Genomic DNA, 24188 nt, shown 5'->3' on the forward strand with positions numbered 1-24188 from the left:
ACCTGTCTTTGGTACGATAGTACGGTTCTCGCTGGCTGTAAGCCGCGCCATGTCTGACATGCAATCTACCTAGTACCTATATGTATAGTTTCACCAGGATACATACTTACTAACTCGCCTACTCGTTTCGGTGATATTTACAGAGTATTGCGCCGATATGGCCGCAACGTTTTCGAGTAATCTAGGTGCCTGCGAAACTCGCGTCACATTGTGTTTATCTGATAATGAGAATTCCGCCGTTTGCTTTGGAATCAGTGCATCAACTCAAGCCGTGATCGTCAAATAGAATCCATGACCGACATCCCGTGCAAGGATTTGTTCCGTTGGTGTGTACAACCTCTTTCTTACCGAACTCTTTGTGTGGCTGCAACACAATTCTTATTAGGTACAGAGGCTGAATGCATTTGTGATTGTCCCGTGTCCCCCGCAAAAGTCTCACACACCTGGAGAAAGCTGCCATAAAAGATAAGCGGTTCCTTGCAGGTCGACGATGTCGTGATTGTTTCGTGTCGTCATGCCCGCCCGGAAATGGAGTCAGCAGATCTAATGCTGACACCAACAGATTACAGACAAGACCAAATTTAGTACATAGTTTAATGTGTTTATCGTTCGCCGAGTCTACCAAAGAAGATGCGGTATACTAAATGGGCATGAATTGAGGAAGTTCAATGATTGTAATATGAAGGAGTTGTCAAGCAAGTGATGGATGTTGGACCGAATTGACAATTCTACTAGGTAATGCCTTAGCCTTGTTTTGCTGCCTTAACCGATAGTCATGACAAGCAGCACCCTTGAAAAAACATCCATTGCATGGCCCCTTGTACCAGTAAGAATAGGTAGTTATGGAATGAGGGGACTAACTCTGGCCTTTTCTTTCAGAGATACATAATATTGTTGTAAAAGCCTTATGGCCTTTAGACATAAAATATGCTAAAGTACCTTATATGCCATACTCTGTTCCCGTGCATTTTGGACACAACTTATATGGAAGTAAAGGTAGACAATGCCTGGGCCGGCTGGCTTCTGTTTGCACTATCTACTGTGCCTATCAGCTTTTGCGCCCTCCCTTGGACAAGAGGGGACTAAATCTGCCTACCAAGGTAGGAAGGTGACTAGCCTGTAACAGACATTATGATACGAGTACGGAGTCCGCAGATCAACTTGAAAATGCATCATAATAGTAGTTTAATGCATCCATCAATTAATCTCGAAACGTCATTCAAATCTACAAGTAGTTACTAGATGTCTTGAATCCTTCATCCTAACCCTCGGAATAACCACATCCCCGACGGCTCAACGTTTTCTCAGTCAGACAGGATGTCGGTGGTCTCATTGGACGCCATCGTCCCGTGTCCCCAAAAGATGGGAGATCTCATGATACGATCGGACCACCAAACCATCCCAATATCCGACAGAGGGAGAACCCACCATATTCTGCACTTTAGGTACAGTACCTAGTACCTCTCTTGGGCGGAAGATTAATATCTTAATGCATCCGTTATCTATCTACCCGTCACAGTTGCCATTGACGTCCAATTAACACAGCCTCAGCCGGAACAACTTATCTCATCCGATTGACATCAAGATGAGTCTGAGCTGAAGTGGCTTTGAGGCTGTCATGTTGGTTGGAATACGCCATAGTACGCCTGGATAGGGGTCCATGCGTAATCTTTCAGTCTGTGTGACCTTTTTGCAGGTGTCTGAGTATGGATGTCTCTCCCGTCACAGGGTCCTCTACGACCTGTCTGTCTGTCGTTCAGCCCATTGTGCCATAGAGTTTAAGATGATCAAAGAACTGAAAACCATCTGGTGGTATCCGGGCCGTCCTCATCCTTTTTTATGTTATCCTCAGTCCACCTGCCTACGTGGTCCCTTAGGCGAAGGGCGAAGGGCGAAGGGCACAATCAACAAAGCGTCGATGTTCGGGATCCACAACGAGAAGCTGATACCAACAGCATCCCCGTCATGTACAGCAATAGGTATCAGGAGGGCTCGGGGAGCAGAGCAGAGCAGAATGGACGGGGAGCACACGACAGGACAGGGCCCATATCCCTGTCCTGTTGACTTGCTGTGGCAGTGCAGCCTTCCTAACTCCCATCTGATTCGCTGTAGATGTCAACAGAAGGCCATGACAGGTTAGAACTGCGCTGAACCGGGGCCCTTACTCGACTCTACAAGCTCCACTAGGCTGTCCTGCCGACGGGACCGCCCCTCCACTCCATGGTGCGCGGTGGCTGCTGGCTGCATCTCTTCTGCCCTCATTTGCATCTCATCACATCACAATAGCACCAGAGTCTCCTTCACCGCACTTGCTCGAAACGGGGAATCTCAGCAGTAACTAACTGCCAGCTTCTTCTGCCCCCAAGTTCGAAAAGCTTTACCGTTTCGTGCTCAACCACGATTTCGCCTCTCTTCGTCCTTCAACACGCGTCATGGAATTCTCTTCCTTATAATAATCTCTCTTCCTTCTCTGCTCTCTGCTGTTGCTTCTCCTTTACCCAAAGCCAACCGTATAGAGAGGCCCCCTGCCTCTGCGGCCATGCTGCGATTCTACTCACATTCCAGGGTCCTCTCCATACGTTTCCAGGGAAATTGTTGACAAGCGATACGTGAAACAAACAAATTACATATCTCTTCCTCCTTTGCCCCCTTTCTCAATCCATCATGCCTCCTCGACGCTCTCACAAAAAGTCTCGGGCGGGTTGTCGGAGGTGCAAAAATAGGAAGATAAAAGTAGGTTTTACCGGTCCTCTGCTTATGCCTCAACGCATCGCATCATATTTCGCGCTTGTCGTTCAGACATAAACATTCTTCGCATTGGCTCGAATCGCCCTCAGACTTATGATCTTTTTGGACGCCTGGGCTGACTCGAAATTCCCATTGGTTGTAGTGCGACGAGGTTCACCCACGATGTGGTAACTGTGCCAAGCACGGAGTTCCTTGCGATTTCAGCAACCCCGATGTCCTCGAAGAACTTGCTATATCAACTAATACCAGTACTGAGAGCATCGGCGCACCTACTCCCTCGCCTGCGCCGACCGTCAACTTCAATTCTGTTCCCAGAACTCCGCTACCACGCCCACGTGCCCCTTCAAGTCCAGCAAGAGCGCCGCGACCAAATCCTTCTCCTCCGACTTCCGTCTACTCGCAACCTTCGATAAGCTCGTCCACCAACACCGTAGATCATGGCGAACGAATGCTCGAGCTGCGTTTGATGCATCACTATACAAATGTCACCTCCAAGACGCTCCTGACCAACTCGCCTGCCGCCGAGGATATCTGGCAGCGTGCCGTCCCACAGATGGCCTTCTCTGGCAACGGCAAGACGTATCTCGCCGACGCCATCTTGTCTGTCGCAGCCCTTCATCTACGTTCAATGTCTCCGAATGACAAAGCATTGGTGCGCGCTTCACATGCCTACTCGGCCTCCTCTCTTTCTGCATTCGGGGCGTCGCTGGGTTCGGGCATTACGCCTGACAATGCGGAGGCTCTGTTCCTCACAGCGACGCTCATTGCTTTCCAAGCAAGTGCCTCGCGCATCTTTGTCAAGGACGACGGTGATTCTGCCCCTGGGGATTCAACGAGCAGATATGTGCCGCCGCTCTCCTGGTTCCACGCTTTTCAAGGCGTCAAGACCGTCGTCGCAAACTCGTGGCAATGGATCCACCACAGCGACATCGTCAAAGTTGTCATTGATTCACAACCTGGTTTCCAACTGAACCTCAACCCGCGCTCGCCTGACTCATTCTTCGGTCATATGCTAGAAGGGCTGAACGATGAATTAATGAACGAAGATCCTCGTTTGCTGTCGACTACCACTCAAGCTTACTCACATGCCGTCAGCGTGCTCAACTGGGCGCATAAAAACTATCACGCGGCTGCCGCACTCACCTTCCCTGCTACTGTTTCGAAGCGCTACGTTGATCTTGTTGATGCAAGGCGCCCCCGTGCTCTCGCCATCCTTGCTTGCTTCTTTGCGTTGCTGAAGCGAATGGATAACGTATGGTGGTTGCAAGATGTGGCTCGTCGAGAAGTCATGGGCCTAGTCAGCTTATTCGAGCCCGGATCTAAGTGGTGGCGGCACCTTGAGTGGCCAATAAGGATCGCTTTGTTGGATGGCAGCTCTATCCCACAAGACATCTGGGGCACTGAACTCGAAGAGCAGGCGCCAGAGCAACAAACTGTTGGCTCCATGACACAGCACATTGAGATATTCGCCGAGATGTTACACCAGCATGCGCAGCCTCCTATTCCCATCGCAGACGAGGACCTCATCGTTCCTGACTCACCTGACTGAAGGATCGTGGCAGCTATGCAAAGCCATGATGGCCGGGCCTTAGGGCTTAGAGCTGGTCTCGCGGCCCTTTCAATATCTTGTTGGTAACCAGCTTCAGCATGTCGCTAGTCAGCAAGAAATGCTTTCCATCAGCAGTCGACATTAGAGGACGGCCAACATCCCTCCACTTGATGATCCACGACCATTTCCTCGCAATTGGAATCAGTGATTATGTCACGACGAGATGGCCCGAATGACCACTTGTGTAGGAGAGTATATAGCGCCTTACAGTCGGACTTCATTCTCGGCGTGATAATCTACCGAGTAAGGAAAAGCTTAATGTTCGAGATTCTTTGCCAGGCACCCACAGGACTTGGCCATTGTGTTATTCAGCATACTGGCAAGCCCATCATTGATCATGACTTACGAGTTGAAAGGGTTCAGCCAGGCACGGGAAACAGTACAATTATATCAAACACGCCCAACAAATGTTTGGGCTTATGGTTTCAATGCTCCATATTGCATACCCAGCACAAGTGTCCAGGCCGTCGCTGGAAGCGGGGCCTTCCACTTTGGTCTCGGTTTAATTAGTATATAATGTCGTTACAAAAAGAGAGATGCGATTCGGGGCCTCGAATGTAGTAGTCATGTATTTGATATCGTTCAGCGAGCGATCCTTGTAATGATTGGAACATATAAAGAGCACTAGTCTTGCCTCAAGCAGTTGTATCTAGACAGTATGACTGACTTTCAGAGGAGAGATGACAGCATCGGGATCATCATGCCCAGATAAATGACAGCAATATCAGAAACTTCAATTAGAGATACGACAGGACCTGTCATATCTAGGGATGGAACCCAGTAAATCAATGATTGACGTGGCCTTTACAAGACCTTTTCCTAGACGCCCAACTCCAAGCATGCAATGCCATACATGTACTATTGCTTTATCCTCTTGGACTCCTCCTTCTCCTCAACGACATCCACCGCATCTTCGGCATCCTTTCGACTTCGCTTCAGACCCTTCATCTTGCGGAGCTGCAGCTCGCTGAGATCCTGCTTGCCCAGATGCACGCGGCCAATCTTGTCACCCATAGAATCAGTTGTGATGTTCTTCTTGGTGCGCTCCTCGGTCCCGCGAGGCTTCTTTAGGGCCTCCTTGAGCATCGACTCATCGGGCTCCCTGACTCGGCCGACACGGAAATCCATGCGAGGACCAATCTCCTCAACCTCGACACGGGGAAGACGCTGGCCTGATCGCTTGGTGCTGATGGTGTAGACTCGCAAGTGGATAGCGGGCTTAACATCACCGTCGCCAGTGCTATCCTCTGCGCTAATGGAGATGATGTACTGGAGACCCTCGACGTCAATCTTGTCGCTGGGCTCGCCCTTGAAGAAATCAAGGAGCATGCTCTTCGCAAGGGTGAACTCGTTGCTGACAGGGCTCTCGAAAGCAGTACCAGCGAACAAGATCATGGGCCGCAGGCCAATGGCGAATTTCTTCGTCTTGAACTGAGCAATAGCACGGAAGCTCTCTGGGTCGAGGTAGAGCTCAAGCATGTCAAGAACCTTGTAACCAAAGGTGCGAACAAAAGTCAAGGTGTGAGGACGCTTCTTCTGGCTGCTACCAAAAACGAGGAGACTGGCGTCGTTCTTTTCGGAGAAAAACTCGAGCGAGGCGGCGTCGTCAAAGGGATGGATGGCGTTCTTTTTGGTGAACTTCTTAGCGAGAGGCTGGCGCATCTGATGAAGGTCATTGAGAGCATCCTGGATTATCTGAGAGCATGTTGTTCCGCGGAGGAAGAGGCACGTCTTGGGATTCTCGTTTGCCTTGGGTTCGCGCTTTTCGAGGGCTCGCTTTGAGCGCGCATTGCGAGGTTTACTTTATGGTTGTCAGTTTACGGAATCATACTTGTTATGAACAATCGGTTTGACATACACTTGTCTGAGCATCTTGTAAATTGGGAATAATAGATGTCCTTGAAAAGATCGGTGGTGAGGCTTCAAAACTGAGAGGTTGACTTGTAGGTAGCCTTTGGAGAGTAGGACCGAGGAAAAAAATGTTCTTATCGATAAAGCCTACACGCTACTCACCGTTCACCGAAAGTAACGGTCCCCATAATAGTCCCCCTTTTGCCTTGATACCTAGGTATGCTCGGTGAGGCCCCTGCTCATGGCCACCCCGCAGTCACGTGCGGCACAGTTATCTTCATATTCGGTAAGTACTGCCGATAAAGGTAAAGAAGACGGCGGAGCCTCGGTATTTTCCCCGCCATAGTTAGCGCGGGCATCACTTCGGGTTTCGCTAGCTCACAGTAGGAGTTCGACCCTCTTCCATCTGAACTGTAAACTACAACTCATATCTTCTCATAATCAATCAAGCGAGAACTCATCATCGACTCCAAACTCCCATAATTTTGTTTTGCTTACCGACATACCCGATCACTCAGGACTCATCCTACTGAACGTTAGCCGCCATGTCGTTTATGGGTGGCGCTGAATGTTCGACATCTGCGAACCCCCTCAGCCAGCTTCATAAGCATACTCAGAATGACAGAACACTCCAGCAAGATCGTCTAGTTGGTCGAGGGCCTGGAGGACAGCTCAATGGATTTCGAAGCCAGAGCGCCAATGCGCCCCAGGATGAGGTGCGCTGCCATACAGGGCTGTTGAAGCTATTACTAATACACCAATCTTGATGCTGTAGATGATGAACGGCTTCCTTAACCAAGGCCCAAACCTCCAGCAAGAATTCCCCATGCAACCGGGCCAGATGGGCCCTCTTAGCCCAGCCCAATCCCATATGCGAGCCAACTCGGCGTCACCAACATGGGCGCACGACTTCAATGGCCAGCCAGCGATGGAGTCAGCTTTCCAGGCGCCACCTGCTGCGCAATCGCAATTTACCGCTGACGAATTTGCCCGTTTTCAGCAGCTTAACACACAAGGTTCTTCCGCGAGAGCGAGTCCGATGCAAAGCAACGTGCCTAGCCAGATGAACCAACAAAGACCCATGATGGGCGGCATGATGAACCGGCCGATGGGCTACACTCCCATGTTTCAACCCATGTACCAGAACCAACAGCCCATGCACCAACCACAACAGCAGGATCTCAAGGGCAAGGGCCGCCTCGTGGAGCTCGACGACCACAAGTGGGAGGAGCAGTTCGCCTCGATGGAGCTGCAAGATAGTGATAAGGCTAAGGAACAAGAAGAGGCAAATGCCGCAGAGCAGGAGCTTCACGAAATGGATAAAGGCTTGACGGCCGAAACTAATGAGTTGGGTGACTTCGAATCTATATGGAGAGGAATACAAGCTGAGACGGCTGCTTCTAGACAAGACTTTGACCAATTCGATACCGAATGGAGCAACAACATGATGCCCGATTTCGAGGGCATGGGCGATTGGGGCCGCCTCGGGGACCCGGCTGTCGAAACCTACCTATTCGAACAAGACAACTTCTTTCGCGACGAAAAGAACGCTTTCGAGGAGGGTGTACGCATCATGAGGGAAGGCGGAAACTTGTCCTTGGCCGCGCTGGCCTTCGAATCCGCTGTTCAGCAGAATCCTAATCATACCGAGGCGTGGGTTTACTTAGGAACAGCCCAGGCGCAGAACGAGAAAGAGACAGCAGCCATTAGGGCTCTCGAGCAAGCCCTGAAACTTGACCCCAACAACTTGGCGGCCTTGATGGGCCTGGCTGTATCGTACACCAATGAAGGATACGACAGCACAGCATATCGAACTCTTGAGAGGTGGTTGTCCGTTAAGTATCCTAACATTCTCGACCCCAAAGACCTACACCCCCCGGCAGAGATGGGTTTTACAGACCGGCAGCAGCTCCATGACAAGGTGACAAATCTGTTTATCAAGGCGGCCCAGCTGAGCCCAGACGGTGAGCACATGGATCCCGATGTGCAAGTAGGCCTTGGAGTGCTCTTTTATGGCGCAGAGGATTATGACAAAGCTGTGGATTGCTTCCAGTCTGCCCTCCACTCATCAGAAGCTGGTACATCCAACCAACAGGAGCAGCTTCATCTCCTCTGGAACCGCCTCGGCGCGACTCTTGCCAATAGTGGACGCTCCGAGGAAGCCATTGCGGCCTACCAGGAAGCCCTTGCTATGGCTCCCAACTTTGTGCGAGCTCGCTACAACCTAGGTGTCAGCTGCATCAACATTCACTGCCACCATGAGGCTGCCTGCCACTTCCTGGCCGCTCTGGAGATGCACAAGGCCATTGAAAAGTCCGGCCGGAGCAAGGCGTACGAGATTCTGGGCGATAATGCCTCCGGTGTCGATGAGACACTCGACCGCATGTCGGCGCAAAACCGGAGCAGCACCCTGTACGATACCCTCCGGCGTGTCTTTACACAGATGGGTCGCCGGGATTTGGCGGAGAAGACGGTTGCCGGCGTCGATCCGGATGTGTTCAGACCGGAATTTGAGTTTTAGGTCCTCACGTCTTTTATTTTTGAATGAGTTGACTTGCATGAAGAAGCGGTCTGCCGGAAGGAAGTTTGGACAGGACTCAGCAATAGTGCGTTTGCTGTGGAAAAATGACTCTGGCCTTAGTTTGGATGTTACATATGAGAGACATGCATGGCCCTGGAAGAAATTGCATCGCAGTGATGTAGTCCCTGGAGCAACGATATCATATAGTGTATAACCACTTTACTCTCATTTATCGTGCATCAATGTCTACGAATACCTACGCCAAGTTCCATATACATTGCACCTATGCATAAATTGACGCCAAGAGCCATTCTTATCTCTGATGTGGGCGAGTGATCACTGCCGCATGTGATTGTGTCGACAAAGATGGAGGGCTTTTCCCATTATCAACTCGATATACACTCGTAAGGCTTTGCCAATCATTCGAAGCGCTCTCGATGCCTGTGCTGACACGCCTGAACATCTAACAAGCTATCTTTATGTGCAGGTCAGTCAGAATTGGAGCGTGTGAAAATTTTTGCACGGTTCAAGGTAAACCCACGATATCGGGAAAGCAAAGACACATCTGGAGTGATACCTTGAAGTCTAGACCAGTATGAAAATGTTTACTCTCAATGCAGTGACGAGCAAATGCTGGAGAGGTGAAACCCTATTTTACTCTTCCCACTGGCGATTCAATCAGGTTTCATAGCGTTACACCAGATGACTTGCACGATGGCATTAGGACAGCTAGACAGCCATATGATCAGCTTATGGGTCGACGACCAATGGTATGCATAACTCGTCGGCGCGACTTCGATGGCCCTATGGTAGGTACACTGGTCTATGTCTAGCTGAACGGCCACACATCTCGAGACATATTGAATGCTTTACCAAAGAGTTGGGCATGGGCAGAGGTGATCTGAGCCATACGCCTTGATGAGCATGAGAGAGTGACATCTCGTTATAATTTCCTCGTATTCCCACTTAACTCTCCCTCATCTCCGTTGACTTAGTCTTGCCTTTGTTACCACTGGCCCTGTTGCCGAGGTAGTGAGTGTGGAGGCCGAATAGCTCTCCGGGAAGAGAAGTGCGATCTTTCGGGTATCTTCAGATCAATAGGAAGCCAACTCCGTGCCGTCTGTTATTACAGGTCAAATATACTTTCATGAAAGGCTGATGCATGTCTCGCCAGAACGAGACTCGACCCATGCAGCCGCTATAGAGCCCACGGCGGCAGCTGGATATCAGACATTGAGCTTCTTCTCCGAGGTGGAGAAATATTTGAGATGCAGGAGGCTGAAAGGTCATCCGACAGGGTCGAGGCTTGAATACGCAAGGGGAGAAGCAGGCTGAGGAAATGACTGGACCATGTTGCTGGCAAAAGCAAAAAGTATGAGACAGGTCACAGGCACTTGACTGACTTGATTGGGCTGAGCGAGACATCTATGTGATGAACGACAAGAGATGCAGCACGCAAAGTCTTGCTTGCTCAAATCAGATTACGTGTCGATGGGATGCCGGATGGGTGCTTTGGGAGACACATCTGTCAAAATCGTGATGCCATGCGATGCATGTTATCTGACTGAGGGCGGCCAAGACACCGGCCAGATTCTGCAGAGAGCTTTGGCCCTCCCTACATTGTCCTTGACAACCCCTTGCCGCCAGGACCTCCAGAAGCAACGCATCCTTCACGATCTCATAGACAGCCCGGGCAGCCATGAAGCGAGTTATACAAGTTGTTGAATGTTGGCCAAGATGAGCAGGGCTGGCGCCCACACAATGCTGTTTGGAGATTCCGCTGCATAACAAGTCTCCTGCCAGCCGACAAACCTATCTTTTGGCCGGCCTTCCTTGAGATGGCGCTTTTGGACTTGGAACTTATGACGGGCTACCATGGGGCTCTCACCATAAGGTATCGAGAGGAACGGAGGGCGTTGAACTAGTCACCCAGTCTAGGGGCCCCAGATTCGATCCAAGCGTCAATATGCTTGATCCAGGTGCAGAAGTGATGATACTAAAGTTAGTCCATCACGGACTGGCGTGCCCCGGGATAAGGTTATGTATCGTACAGTGCCTCACCTATCTTCTAGTAAGCAAAGTAGTCGACAGCAAGAACCTGGGCTCACAAACCTGGATGGTTTACCAACTTGCGTGCGGAACAGAATTTTGAGAAAGAGATGCAGCTGTGGTATTGTCATTGATGTGCGAAGTAGCAACTAACTAATTTGCTTCCATGTTCCCTGAGCACGTCGCCATTACATGTACTTGTGTGAGTACTCACTGTTGCAGCTGACCGCCTATCTGTGTCTCAGTGGCATGTGTTAATTAACTCGGATTGTCCGTCAGACAGGATATTGACTGAGACTGTGATCTAACGTTAGCTAAAGATCTGAGTAAACTTCGTTCTGCGACATGGTTTTGGTGGATTCGCGTCAATGGAGAAATGCTATCTTGTCGATCCGTGGCTGTCGTTTCATGCCGCCATTCAATGAATTGAGGGTTATTTTCTAAGAGTGTCAAACAGCATCGTCATCATGTATCTATTGATTGAGGACAAATCTGGCCCTCACCAGCTATAACCCTATCAATGATGATGAGCAAGATCAAACGATGGCCTCCAAGGATACTGTACTGCAAAACATCCACTAACGATAGTTCCAAACTTTGTTCACTTCGTCTGTTCTTGCGAAGTGCCTAGGCCTTACCAGACGGCTGGGTCCAGAGACAGCCTGTGAACCCACAAGTATCTGAGAAGAGCAAGGGTATATAGCGTCGACAAAACGAGGCTTTAGCACGACGGCCGACTCCCCGCTATGGATGAATTCAGGCGTTTTGGTACGACAGCCAAGAGATTGGAGGGCCCATTCATCTGATAACAATTATTCTAAACACAGAGCTGAAGGGGCTCCAGATCTCAAGTCTTCCGTGACTAGCCCCGATGAATTAAAGCCGTGATTCGCCAGTTGCACTGTGCCCATAGCATTGCACAGGGCTGATGAGGGGAGTGGGACGTGGGATGAAAAATCGTGTGAAAGAGGGACTGGCTGCATGGTCTTCCACGGGTATCACTTTGATCTGGTTCGTCAGTGATGCACTGTGTAACTAAACAAGCGAGTCGGCGTGATAATGCATGGCCGTACCACTTCTATCAAGACAAACAATCGTTGTCTGGCAAACATATCAATTACCGAACCGGCACTTACCGTGGTATGTTAATCAAGGCTTCTCACCATGGCACCAAAAGTTGAGCGCGGTATGTCATAGGTCAGTTGGTGTTGATTATGTGCAGGTCACATTGGATACTTATAGGGGACTCGAAGCCCAAGACTGGACAGCTAGCAAAAGCTGAAGATTGCTAAGCACGGATATGCCATCAGACCCTCGTTGGTGTTTTTGAGCAACCCATGCTGCCGCAGTATCGATAGATGTCGTCGGTTGCTGGGTAATGTAATTTCAGATCCCATGGAACGTTGTATACTACGTAGATGCCCTGACATGGGAGCCATACATACTCACCAATCATGGCCTTACTATCCATCCAATCAGGGGAATTGACTCGTAACAGGGATTGCTGTGGGACGCATAGCAGAAGCAGTTTTCAGCTACAGTCTTGCAGCCATGAGTCGGCTGGAAACCTCAAAGTAGAGATCGACAGCGTTGGCTTACTCGCCGAAAAGACGATAAGGATCCCCGGGAGAACATCCCCGAAAGCTAGGTCAAGCTGCTGGGTGTTTGGGACATCAAGTGATTTTGGGTACTCGCTTGATGACCATGGCTAGCGTTGGCCTCGAACTGCGGGAGTCAATTTGTCTTAATAAAGAAGGGGCGCCATAGTTCAACATTTCTCAGCGGTAGGACATGCGTTGCCGCGTTGTAGAGTATAACCAGGTTCGCCATTGACTTCGGGAGTTACGTCTGATATCCCAGCATAGCATTCGTAATGAACAGTCTGTAAGCGAAAGCAAGAGACCGATTCCGACTTGTTGTATATAACATCGCATGATATGGTTTGTGTAAAAGCGATTTCTCTGTGTGTTTCGCTGCAACTTGGACCAAAAGTGCGTGTCCCACCGAAGGTCACTATAAAACGGTAAGGTGCATGAGCTGAAGCAACAGCGTGAGCAATGCTAAAGCAATAGCTGACCGAGAAAAGTAATTAGTAACATTTCATTGTTCAAGTTGAAAATCGAGTTAACCGACTTGAATAAAACGGACAGGATTGGGTTGTATGGTCAAGAAAACTCCAAATACCTACCTGCCCGGGTGAGGGGGGATCGCTACCTTAGTCACAACAGCGGCTAGATCTCTTGGACGCGCCCCGACACGTGCGTGGAGTGCGTGAGGGAACAACAGCGTTCTCTTTGCAAACGTTGCTAGATACAAACAGCAATGATTGGCGAAGGCTCACAGTGCACAATTATACCCGATTGTTTCATGGTGGTAACACTTATGAAATTTTGGGCATGACAAGTTTTGTGCGTATGCTCTTTACTTTCCATTCTAGGAAAGATGAGCAAGGAAGTTATCGGGGTGAACCAACTATCTCGGCCGGGTCCATGGTCCATGGTCCAATATGACATTCCCAAGGTCCTCTGATCTGCCACATGGCATCTCGCAAACTTGGGGCGGTACCTGGGTACGTAAGCCCAGTCGCTGCGCGGCACGACTGCGCTTACGGGGGGATAAAGCAAAAATACATCACGCCCATGTGCACTATTTCTTGCAATACATACGTTGTATTGGGCCAAGACTGACTAGTGGACCAGTCGATCTGCTTTCTGAGAGATGGCCCTCACGTGGCTGCGGAAGATCGCGCATGTGGTACTGGGGTGCTTAGTTGCTCCGCTCCATGCTCATCAAACATAGGGGGGGGTTAAACTTTGGGGGCGAGGTAAGCGACGGAGGGGCCTGAGGATGGTGATGAGCCAGTCCCGTGCTAGCTCAAGGACATGGGCCGTGAACATATCCTTGCACCGCGGCATGAACCTCGACAACCATGCCATCTGATGGGGTCATGGATAAGCTAGTGAACGGCGCACGAGGTGCCCCGGCCTTGGTGCAAGCCACATTTACAAGGCTTGCTGGTCCTGCCTACCGAGCATCTCATATTCTCAGTATGTACCTATCACACAGGACACCCGCAAAATCATCCACAACGAGATGTGATTGCTGCACACAACAACACTGTCCGTGTACCCGTACAGTATTCATAGGGACAGGGCGTTCTTTCCTATGTCGTCCACAAGGCAGACTGGGTGTGTATTAGCTCTTCTATCTGTCTGAGACGTGATGGAGGAGTTGCTGGTCGTAATGAGCAATAAGGGTTTCGATGAGCCCAGTTGATTCTGTCTGTATGGAGCATGCTTATCGCTCTTACATATCCATCATGAATTCACTTCATGGATTGATCCTTGTTATACGTGGTCGAGCAGTAGCAGGAATGGACTCTCGCCGGAAGTAAAGTACGGCCGGATATGTACAGTGCGGTCCCGAGTCTCTGGCGGCAGTTGGGCAAGAGTTGGCATGTGGATGACTGCATCCCGCATCGTAATCGGCACATAGGGTGCCGATATACGTTGCCTGGAACAAAGTCATCCAGATTCATATCAAATTTGAGATCATGGCAATGCTGAATGAAGTAGCTGCGTTTTCCTGGCTGGATTATTCAATGGCTGGAAATACTTGCCTGGACCAGTGCGAGCCATGTGTGTTGGTTGGTTTGAAGCCGACAAGGCAAATATGGCTTGCCAGATCCAGATCTAGATCCGCGTTGGGTTCAAAAACATTTGACCCTAGTCTAAGTCGGTACTTTCTGTCAAAATGTTTGACCCTCGATCTGAGGTATTCGAAGCCACCAAACCGCGCAGCCGTGCAGTCGTCGCAACTCTCTCCGTGTGGCCTGAGTCTCCGGATGACGCCTTGGATTCATCAAGACTTGATGCTGCGCCTTAAAGGGGTTGTGGGCAGATTCAGGCCGGTTAGACTGAGCAACCACATGGCGTCCATTTCCAGTTGCGCCGCCCCGATCCCCCAAGCTAAAAGCTCCCCGCACCACCCTCCACGACTTGACTTTCGGACAATCTAGACAATGACAGAAACAAGGTTTTGGGGGAATGAAGAAAAGGGAGTCCAGGAGTGGAGAGTGGATCCTGACACCGTCGCCTCGATGTAAGCCGCTCAAGGTGCGCCTATAACAAACTTTTACAACACTCCCCCGCTAGCGCCGCCTTCCGTTGGATGTATCGTACTCGAACACATGGGAGGACGTGGTGGGGAGAGTAACGAGCCTTTCGGGTAGATTTTGTTTCTATCACCAACATATGTGTCTCAACCACCAGAAGGCCATTATTGTTTGTACAACTGTTCTGAGGGAGTTTGAAAAATATCGAGGTACTTTAGATGCGCCGGTATAGGTGCCTAGTGATACATCTCGTCCTGGGTCGAAGTAAGACTCCTAATGCTTCTTCGCCTGCTTCAAAATTCGTCTGTTGAACCCAATGGTTCACAAGCTTTGTCGGTGGGAAGCCAGATCCCTGGCAACGGCACAGGTTTCGCAGTACGGCAAGAGCGAGTACTGGACGCGCTACAAGCCCAAGGTACCAGACACAGGAATGAGATGGGTACATGAATGCCGTGTTTTATCATGGGGAGCGTGGAGGTTAGAGTAGTAAGGTGCTGAAGCCATCGGGACGGCCACTGTGAGGCCCTTGTAAACTCTAGGTAGAGGTAGTCAGCCTGCCGCGGATTTGTTGCTGAGACCCGACCAAGAGCTGGAAGGAGGTCTCACTGCCTGGTCCCCTGCTTCAAAAGCTCCAAGCGGCTACCGTCCACGAGCTTGAGTAGGTTGGTACCTTACTGTATGGACAGTGCAGGTGGATACAGTGCTGCTGCTGAACATGCATGTGCTGGGGACCCAACCATTTCAGCGTACGACGCCAGATGATTTTTTTCCCCCTTGGAGGTTTCGAGACATGGAGACTACGATCTATGCTAGGGGAAATGAGGCTTGCTCTCAGGTCATTTTGATGTTCCTTGTGTCCGGTTGATTGCTTGATGGATCTGATCTTTCAGGCCTAGTATTCCACCTGCATTTTTTCATCCAAGGAGAAACCATCTGGTATCGTTTCATTCATTCGTTTCATTTTTTTTTCCCCTATAGGGCTCCTTATTAGTAACACGACCTAGGTAGCCTGCTATTTCCCCAGTCAATCATTGGATCTCACTCAATCCTTAGGTCTTCTCTCCTGCCGGGTACTATCTGCGCAGTCAATGCTTGTTATAGGTATGCACATGCCCTAGGTTCCTTATAGCCAGGTACCTACCGGGGAACTGGCCTAAGCGTTTCTCTCCTTCCCTTCCCTCACCGGCAGTGCCCTCCACTGTCCATCCATCATCCCCCCAGACCCTCACTCCTTCGCCTTCACCAGGGTCATCTCGTTCTCGTGTGCACTTTTCCCTCTTCAATTCCATTTCCACCTCCTCTCTCTTCACCTCTTACAGATCAGGGTTACGTTGAGTTCTTGTTCTCGATCACATCTCATATTACCCTTGTTCCAGGCGACGGTCTCTTTCTTAACCCTCTTTCACAGGGCTCATGCTCTGACACGCCTGCCCACTATAGAGATTGGTTTTGGATCGCATTTGTCGCGTCTCCGCTGTCCTGTCTGTCTGTCTGTCTGTCCTGGCTCGCCGACTTCGAGCTGCAATTTTCGCTTTGCCTCGTCGTACTGACGCCTCTCGCCTGCTGCTCGCTACCCTGGCCACGCCCTGAACGCAAACAATCGAACACAATCATATTGCCGGCACCGTTGCCCTCTGCTAACCGGGCTCCCATTGACGGGGACTCGTCGGGCTCACTGTAACCGACTCGCTCTAGCTGCGACTCGACTGATACCCTCGATATCGACTCGACCTCTAGACAGATATGGACGTCCACAACCAGCCGCGTCTACCCCCTCCCAAACCGGTTGGACTTAATAACATTCTTAACAACGACAACGCACCTGTTTCAGTCGTTAACGGCCCACCTCACATGCGAGACTCGGGCTTCTACTCCAACGCAGACGCCTCCAGTAAGCGTACGCTGCTCATTACTGTTTGTGCCAATGCCTCGGCTCCGTGGCTAACCTCATTTACCTAGACACATCCGCTGCATCTTTCAACGTGAATGGTCTTAGCCCAAGTGGCTCCGGCTATCAATCCTCGTCGCACGAGAAGACACCATCTCCGATCGCCTCCAACATGATTCCCAACGGACTTGTCTCGCCATCGACTACCAACATGAGCGTTGCCGCAATGGTATCCCCTAGTACTCCCAGCAGTCTCGATCCTCGCCGCGACCGTCCCACGTCCATCGAGTCCAACGGTCTCGGTCCCAACCCTGGCCCTACGATGGGCGACACCTTGGCGCCTGGTATGGCAGCAATGAGAAGGGAGAGTGTTGACAGCCGTATTAACCAAAACTTTGGCGATTTGCGCCTGGGAGGCTCTCCTTATGCATCCCACAATCACTCAACTACCTCGATACAAAATACCCTCCATAATCAGCGGAACCCCCACCATTTATCAGTCCATCGCATCTCAAACGGCTACCAACCCAGTGCGGATCGAAACCCTGAGGGCAAGACGGTCAAAACCGCGCCGGCTATCACTGGTCCTGCCACTGGACATATCGCACGCGCTGCAGAGCCCACCAAAGGTCAAGCATGGGCGTTTCCCGAAGAAGAGATTCAGCGAGTCGGTGGCGCCCCCACGTATACCGACTCGCGGCGTAGTAGTATCACCGAGTCTATCGCGAGTAGCCAATTCACAACAGAGTCTCGCCTACCCCCTGGTCAGATGAGACTGAATGAGTCCGAGTACTCTCGCATGTCCAACGCATCCGACTTTCCGCCTGTCCACCATCACTCTATGCAGCATAAGCAATTGAGTGACCTCCAGGCCGAAGAAGGGAATGGTTCAACGGGCTCGCAACCATATAGTCGAACACCCGAATTGAGAGTCAGCCACAAGCTTGCTGAACGGAAAAGACGAACGGAGATGAAGGAGCTCTTTGATCAGCTTAGAGATCTCATGCCTCAGGAACGAGGCTCGAAGGCCTCCAAGTGGGAAATTCTAACTAAAGGTCAGTAATTCAAGAGAAAGGGGCTAGATATCAACTGACGTGAAATTCAACAGCCATTGCAGAGCATCAGAAGCAGCAAGATATCATTCGAGCATTACAAGATCATTACAAGTCTAACACGGCTGAGAACGAGTTGCTTCGCCGAGATGTTCATGCGTTACGAATGGAAAATCAACAGCTTCGTTCAGAGCTTAACTCTTCCTCTTCGCGCCCTCCATTATCCTCAGCAGCAACACCAGCACCACAGGCCGGGACTTATCAGACGGACCCTTACCCTAACCCGAACCGACCAGAACTACCACCACTCAGGTCGCTCCGTAACAGTATTCCAAATGGACCGGACTCTATGACGGGTGTTCAGTACGACAGCCCTCGTACCAATGGCTATCATTAGATGGGAACAATCGAATATTCCGGAATGAGGCTCAGGAGGCACCCCCCCCCCCCCCCCCCTCCAAAAAAAAAAAAAGGTCTACCATCTCGAACCTGTTGGACCCCAATTAATGAATGAACGACGGCGAAAAGTTATGACACCTGGAGAGCACACGCCGAGCACCCTTGCGATTCCAACAAGAACTACAGGGCGGGACTTGACTACGATTGCTGGGTCACCAGCGATGCTCTGAGCCACAACACAAACACGCCGTGGCATTAGATTTGCTTAGCTACTTCTGTTTTTCTGTCGTCTTTTGCGGCAACGCTGCCGCTCAGTGTACCGGCACGGCAAACGGGCTGTGAACTGTCACTCTTCTTTGTGAATTTCTTGTTCAGTACTCGGTCTTCATCTCATTCTGTCATTTTCATCTCTTTTTGTTTCCGTTTCTTATTTTCCCCTTCTTCTTTTATTTAAACATGCACCACGCTCGACTAATGAGGTGGCTGCTAGGAGTTAAGTTCAGGTTTGGGACATATAGGCCACTTAATGGTACGGTACGGTTAGGTGTGTGGTCAGGCACGGCACGGCAAGGCATGGATAAGGATAAGGAATAGGTGCAATGGGGTTGGTTGCAAAGGATTTCGTCGGTTTTTTGGCTCGGAAGGACAAAGACGTCATGGAAAATACGGAGATGGCGTGAATAGTGTTTCGGGGCGTATATACCCATTTTGCAGGAGGCGGAGCGGATAGGAGGGGTTTGTGCTGTGGAACAAACATGTCGTGGAGGTGATGCAGTTGAAAGACGTTCTGTTCTCTTCTTGCAATGGCGTGGATGTGAGCGTATCGTATGGTCTCGGTGTATCGGGGGGCTGGTGGTAAAAAATGCGAGAACAAAGATATTCATCTTCACAAATTCGTGCTTGCGATAGATTCTATTATGCATATTGTGAGATGAATGAATATGTCCTACCGGTTCTTTGCCATGTCATGTTGGAAAGCAGGGGGTATCCCAAGATATGAGTACCTACCTATCCGTATTATATGTAGAGTACTACGGGTACCCACTAGAATGACGTGATCTGATGAAACAGTGCGATGGTTATGATAAGATAAAGACAAGATGATCTATGAGCACAGCTGGACTGTTTGCCTTCAGATCGGAGCTGGGGATACGGGGATACGGGGATACGGGACATACGGGGCAGCCGAGCCCGGGCGGAGTTGGAGGTTGCGGACTTGCGGAGTTTGCGGTAGCCCCGCCCCAGAGAGAAAGTCCCCGATTCGGTCTGAGAGACGAACAGTGACCATTGACGATTGGCTTTAGTTAGGTACCTACCTTACCTTAGTAGTAGTTAAAGAGAAAACAGTGCTGCTGCTTACGGCTTACACCAGACAAAGTCCGCAAAGAGGATGCATCAGCGATTCCTCTCTCTGCATTCTCTTGATTATATTGCGCTCTGGTAGGCCTACCCATCCTCCGACGTCAAGTCCGTCGACATTCTTGGGGATCCCTTTTCCGCCTTCTCCTCTTCTATCATTCTCGCCCTCACTCGCCCTCACTCTCATCCACCCACCCATCATCCATCCATCCATCCATCCATCCACTCACTCATTCTATCTCACTTTATACATATATCATGGACTCACTCGGGTCGCTGGCTGCGCGCAAGATGGACCGCTCAGCAGCCTCGAGACAGAAGAGCTGCAACGCCTGCGTGAGAGGGAAGCGCAAGTGCGATAAGAAGACCCCCCGCTGTACTCGCTGTGCGGCAAAGGGCCTCGACTGTGTATATCAGAGATTGCCGCCAGGGGCCAACTTTCACGACGACGATCTGTGCGTTGGTCTTGGCGCTACCGACAACCTGAACGAGGTCCCTGATTTTGATATGGGCTTTGATATCAACAACTTGGGAGCAGACTCGAGTGCCAGCACCAGCACCAGCAACCCCACGCCCGATAGCCTCGACAGAGTCACCACATCGTCGATAGAGCTCGACTCTCCACTTGACTTCTCCATCATCGACCATCTCATGGCCAACGATACATCTCTCGGTTCCGAGCTATGGAACATGGGAGACTATGGCAACAGCAAGCTCGGTATACCACCCGTCCCAGCAGGGCCTGTCGTCATCCGCGATGTGGCTCTTCTGGATAGAGCAGATGCCTGCCTGGCCGACTTCAATCCGCTGGACGTGTACGACCCTCGCACCCGGGTGGGATACACAGTAGATATTATTACCAACCTCTACAGGGACTTCGCTCGGACTCGCCGGCTGCCCTTCATCCACCCCCGTCTCTACGGCTCCAACCTCCCAAAGACCATGCTAGCAGCCTTCTCGGCGGCATCAGCCTATTCAGCGCGAACTCCTGAGAACAAAGGGTGGGTGTACAAGCTCATCACCGACATGGCCAAGGAGATCCATCTCGAGGGTGAGAGGGCCTCGACGCCGGCGGAGAAGCTGGCGCGGGTGCAGGCGCTGGTTGTTCTGGACTCTATCCGTATGTTCGACGGTGACGTTACCCTGAGGGCAACAAGCGAGCGCGAGCTGTCGCAGTTTATAGCGTGGATGTTTGCTCTCAAGGAGGTGGAAGAGGAGTTGTCAGTGGGGGATGAGCCTGGTGCTACAATGATGAAAGGTCCACCTCCACCAAGCTGGGAGGTAAGATGATCAAAGAACTGTGCCATGGAGGATTCTTGCTGACGATGAGACAGAGTTGGCTGCTCGCTGAGAGTATACGCCGAACCACCGTCATGTCATTTGCTTTCGTGTGCATGACAAGCATACTCAAGTCCCTTGAGCGTACGTCTGTTTCTCCTTACCTGTCTGTACTCGCATCTAACACTTTCTCATAGCGCCCTGCGGTATCATGGAAGGCCCAGCCTTTCAGTTCACTGCATCGAGATACCTCTGGGAAGCCGATTCGTCAATGGCCTTCTACCGTGCGTGGCAGACCAAACCACAATACCCGGTGCGGAATCTTGACTTCAAGGGTGTCTGGCTACATGCCCAGCCTGAGGACGTTGATGAATTTACGAAGCTAATGCTCACTGCGTAAGTAACCTCGTCTATCAAGTTTGTTATTATATCTGACATGAAACAGGCAAATGGGCCCAGAAGCTATCGATCAGTTCATGATGGGTGCTGCGTGTTGATTCCGCGCAAGTAACGGATGTCAGTCTCATTTGTTTTGTAACGGCAGTTAAGGCGTTAGGGTGTTAGTATTCACCAGGCTTTCCACGGCATCACGGATCGGGTTGATTGACAAGCAAAATTGTTGAACTGGTGCCCATTCGGAAAACACACAAATGGCAACTAAATGCTTCTGTAGTAGTAATGCTATATCTACAGGTGTTTGATGCTGATTCACACCTCATCTTCAGTGATCCTCCAGACCAGCCTTTCGCCACTGACTCCCTTATTTCTCAGAATATCCAATGCCTTTTGGGCCCTCTCAACAGCCGATGAACCTTCCACAGCACGATACTTATTGGGGGTAATGACGCCGTCTTTGAGTAGTTTGGGTACCATCTCTGGTTGAGCCTTTTCCTTGAGAAACTCGTTCTAGTTTATGTCAGTCTTTGAATGCCTCATTCGGGTGACCAAGAGTGACTTACTGATAGGTAGAAATGTGTTCGCACACCACGAACTTCAACGCCATCGGCCCATTGACCAGCCAACACATTGGAGACGTCCATCTCATACTCAGGCTCTTCTTCGAGTGTGGCATCTTTGAGAATGACAGGCAGCATAACAGCCACAGTGCTGCCGCGTTGAGCAATTTTGGACAGAGGCCTTAGAGTGCCCTCTAGAGAACCAATGCAGTCGATAATATAAGGCAGTTGGGGCTCTGTTCTGTCACTGATGAATTGGAGGATCTTATCGACAACATCTTGCTTCCGATAGTCAAAGGTCTCGGTTGCGCCGATGCTGCGAAGGTACGCATGCTGCTTTTCACTTGCCACGGCGACGATATTTTTGAAGCCCCAGTGCCTGAAGACCTGGACGGCATAGATACCGACGCTGCTCGAGGCGCCCCAGATGAGGATAGGGTCATCAGCTTGCTTGGGCGTGTAACCTTGTGGTACAGGCCATGGAAGCTCCAGCTTGAGATCGGCAGTGGCAGTGTGGAAGACAGTCACGAGATTCACAGAGACCGTCACCGCTTCCTGGTAAGATACGTTGTCTGGGATTTTGGAAGCAAGATATGCGGGAATCGTGATGTATTCCTGATGATTAGCCTCTTTTCCGCCATGGAAAGCAAAGGAAACGACACGGTCTCCGACACTCAGACCCTTGAGGTCGCCGCCATCTCCAACAGCCACGACTCTTCCAGCAGCACCACCACTGCCCATTTGCTGCGGGTACTCAGAGATGAGTAGACCGCCATCGGCACGATGAAGGTCTAGAGGAGTTGAAGAGGTCCAGGCAACACGAACCAGGACTTCACCGGGGGCTGGAGGATACACTGGGACCGTCTGAAAGGCGAACGGGGTGCGTTTTGCAGGGAGGACTATGGCTTGCTGAGTTGAGGGGATAGAAGACATTACGGGCTTGGGTTCGGTGCAAGGTAGGTGGTATATGGCTTGATGTACCAGTATAGATCGATGACACTCTACAGATATTGCAGTTCTACAGATATATACAGCTATATATACTTCACTGCTCTTTACCTCGAGATGGTCTCCTGATAATGCGTAATGCGTACATAGGAAGCCGCCGTATTAATAAAGCGTAGATATTTGTCAGCCTGAACTCCGTGGAACCCCTAAATGAGCCGCCCCACCGAAGTTTCTACATGTAAGGAAACTTGCACAATGTTTCGTATTCAAAACAAACCGACCTTGTGAATAGATTGATGATGCAAGCAAGCGGCAAGGCACAGGGTAGGGCAGGGTAGATGTAGTTTATGAGCCCCACGAGTGCCAGATAGGGTAGGACTCAATAATAATGGGTGCGAGTCTTGAGGCTGAGTGAGGTGGATATAACTCGATGCTGATGTAAGATGGGAGTCTTGAAGAGGAAAGTAGTTGGTTAACCAATGATGCAGTATTAAATGGTCAAAATCGAGCTGAACGGGAGATGGTAGTGATAAGGCCTGATTCAATCAGCATCATGCGCATGCATCAGAACTTAACGCTGCTTTGGTAGGTTGTCAATCATGCCCGTTGCCGATAAATGGCTCCGTTGATAAATGGTGGTCAACACTTGGTATCCAATTCAACTTATTTCCAACGCCATGACTCGTACAGTAAAGATAAAAGTAAAAGTAAAAGGCATCTGATCTGATCCAGTCATCCAAAGCATTCATCCATTCCATCCATGTATCGTCCCATTAAATTCCCGGCCTCAAAATATTCCATGTCCTCATATGATTCTGCCTTTAACTACCTAATAACTAGACGGTGGCAGAGCCCATGAGGACCGTCCCGGCTGCAGGCCCGACATCCACATGCTTTTGTGTGACATTTCCGCTCTTGGCATCATCTCTCGCCGTCGGAGGGCGTCCGAGGTCGGCTACGACATTGCGGACTCGCTGTCGCATGCTCTTGCGCTGCTGGTGTTGCTTTGCGGCTTCGTTTGTAGCCATGTCCGCGTCGGCTTTTGTCGGTGAGACATGGTCCTGGGCTTCCTTGGAGAAGACGGTCGAGCCTGAGAGGACAGAGGCAGCGTCGCTTGTGGTGTCCATTTTTGTTGTGACAGACGATGAATTGAGCTTTGAAAAGAGGGAGACGCTTTTATTTACCAAGGTTGTACGGATATGAGTGATATTAAATTGATAGGAGAGCTAAGAAATGGCGGGGGTGAGGCTGAAGGTCTTATATATGGAAGGCAAGGGATAGGAAGGTAAGGTAAGGTAGGTAGATAGGTAGGTACCGTACTGTCCTATCTCCTCCTCTCCTCTCCTCTTCCCCGACTTTTATCTGTCTGCCTCTCCCATTCATTGCCTTGTCTGCCTTTCAGGGTCTAGATCTTTG

General features: G+C 50.5%; 7 protein-coding genes across 7 annotated transcripts; 4 read left to right on the forward strand and 3 right to left on the reverse strand.

Annotated features, from left to right (window-relative positions):
• Window positions 1–3196: 3196 nt before the first annotated feature.
• J7337_000716 (uncharacterized protein) lies at window positions 3197–4297 on the forward strand (the record flags this gene model as incomplete). The annotated part of the gene is made up of 1 exon (XM_044818464.1): window positions 3197–4297. The coding sequence occupies one exon, from the start codon at window positions 3197–3199 to the stop codon at window positions 4295–4297; it is 1101 nt and encodes a 366-aa protein (XP_044686166.1).
• A 918-nt stretch (window positions 4298–5215) lies between these two features.
• J7337_000717 (uncharacterized protein) lies at window positions 5216–6229 on the reverse strand (the record flags this gene model as incomplete). Its single annotated transcript, XM_044818465.1, has 2 exons — window positions 5216–6158; window positions 6216–6229. The coding sequence occupies 2 exons, from the start codon at window positions 6227–6229 to the stop codon at window positions 5216–5218; spliced, it is 957 nt and encodes a 318-aa protein (XP_044686167.1).
• Window positions 6230–6753: 524 nt separating this feature from the next.
• Window positions 6754–8729, forward strand: J7337_000718 (uncharacterized protein; the record flags this gene model as incomplete). The annotated part of the gene is made up of 2 exons (XM_044818466.1): window positions 6754–6924; window positions 6984–8729. The coding sequence occupies 2 exons, from the start codon at window positions 6754–6756 to the stop codon at window positions 8727–8729; spliced, it is 1917 nt and encodes a 638-aa protein (XP_044686168.1).
• A 7906-nt stretch (window positions 8730–16635) lies between these two features.
• Window positions 16636–18229, forward strand: J7337_000719 (uncharacterized protein; the record flags this gene model as incomplete). The annotated part of the gene is made up of 3 exons (XM_044818467.1): window positions 16636–16783; window positions 16852–17835; window positions 17889–18229. The coding sequence occupies 3 exons, from the start codon at window positions 16636–16638 to the stop codon at window positions 18227–18229; spliced, it is 1473 nt and encodes a 490-aa protein (XP_044686169.1).
• A 1619-nt stretch (window positions 18230–19848) lies between these two features.
• On the forward strand, window positions 19849–21365 carry J7337_000720 (uncharacterized protein; the record flags this gene model as incomplete). The annotated part of the gene is made up of 4 exons (XM_044818468.1): window positions 19849–20871; window positions 20925–21012; window positions 21066–21264; window positions 21314–21365. The coding sequence occupies 4 exons, from the start codon at window positions 19849–19851 to the stop codon at window positions 21363–21365; spliced, it is 1362 nt and encodes a 453-aa protein (XP_044686170.1).
• A 211-nt stretch (window positions 21366–21576) lies between these two features.
• J7337_000721 (uncharacterized protein) lies at window positions 21577–22757 on the reverse strand (the record flags this gene model as incomplete). The annotated part of the gene is made up of 2 exons (XM_044818469.1): window positions 21577–21774; window positions 21828–22757. 2 exons carry the CDS (start codon window positions 22755–22757, stop codon window positions 21577–21579), a joined length of 1128 nt encoding a protein of 375 aa, XP_044686171.1.
• Window positions 22758–23608: 851 nt separating this feature from the next.
• J7337_000722 (uncharacterized protein) lies at window positions 23609–23899 on the reverse strand (the record flags this gene model as incomplete). Its single annotated transcript, XM_044818470.1, has 1 exon — window positions 23609–23899. One exon carries the CDS (start codon window positions 23897–23899, stop codon window positions 23609–23611), a length of 291 nt encoding a protein of 96 aa, XP_044686172.1.
• Between the last annotated feature and the right edge of the window lie 289 nt (window positions 23900–24188).

Source organism: Fusarium musae, chromosome 1 (genome assembly GCF_019915245.1).
Source record: "Fusarium musae strain F31 chromosome 1, whole genome shotgun sequence".
Lineage (NCBI taxonomy): Eukaryota > Fungi > Ascomycota > Sordariomycetes > Hypocreales > Nectriaceae > Fusarium > Fusarium musae.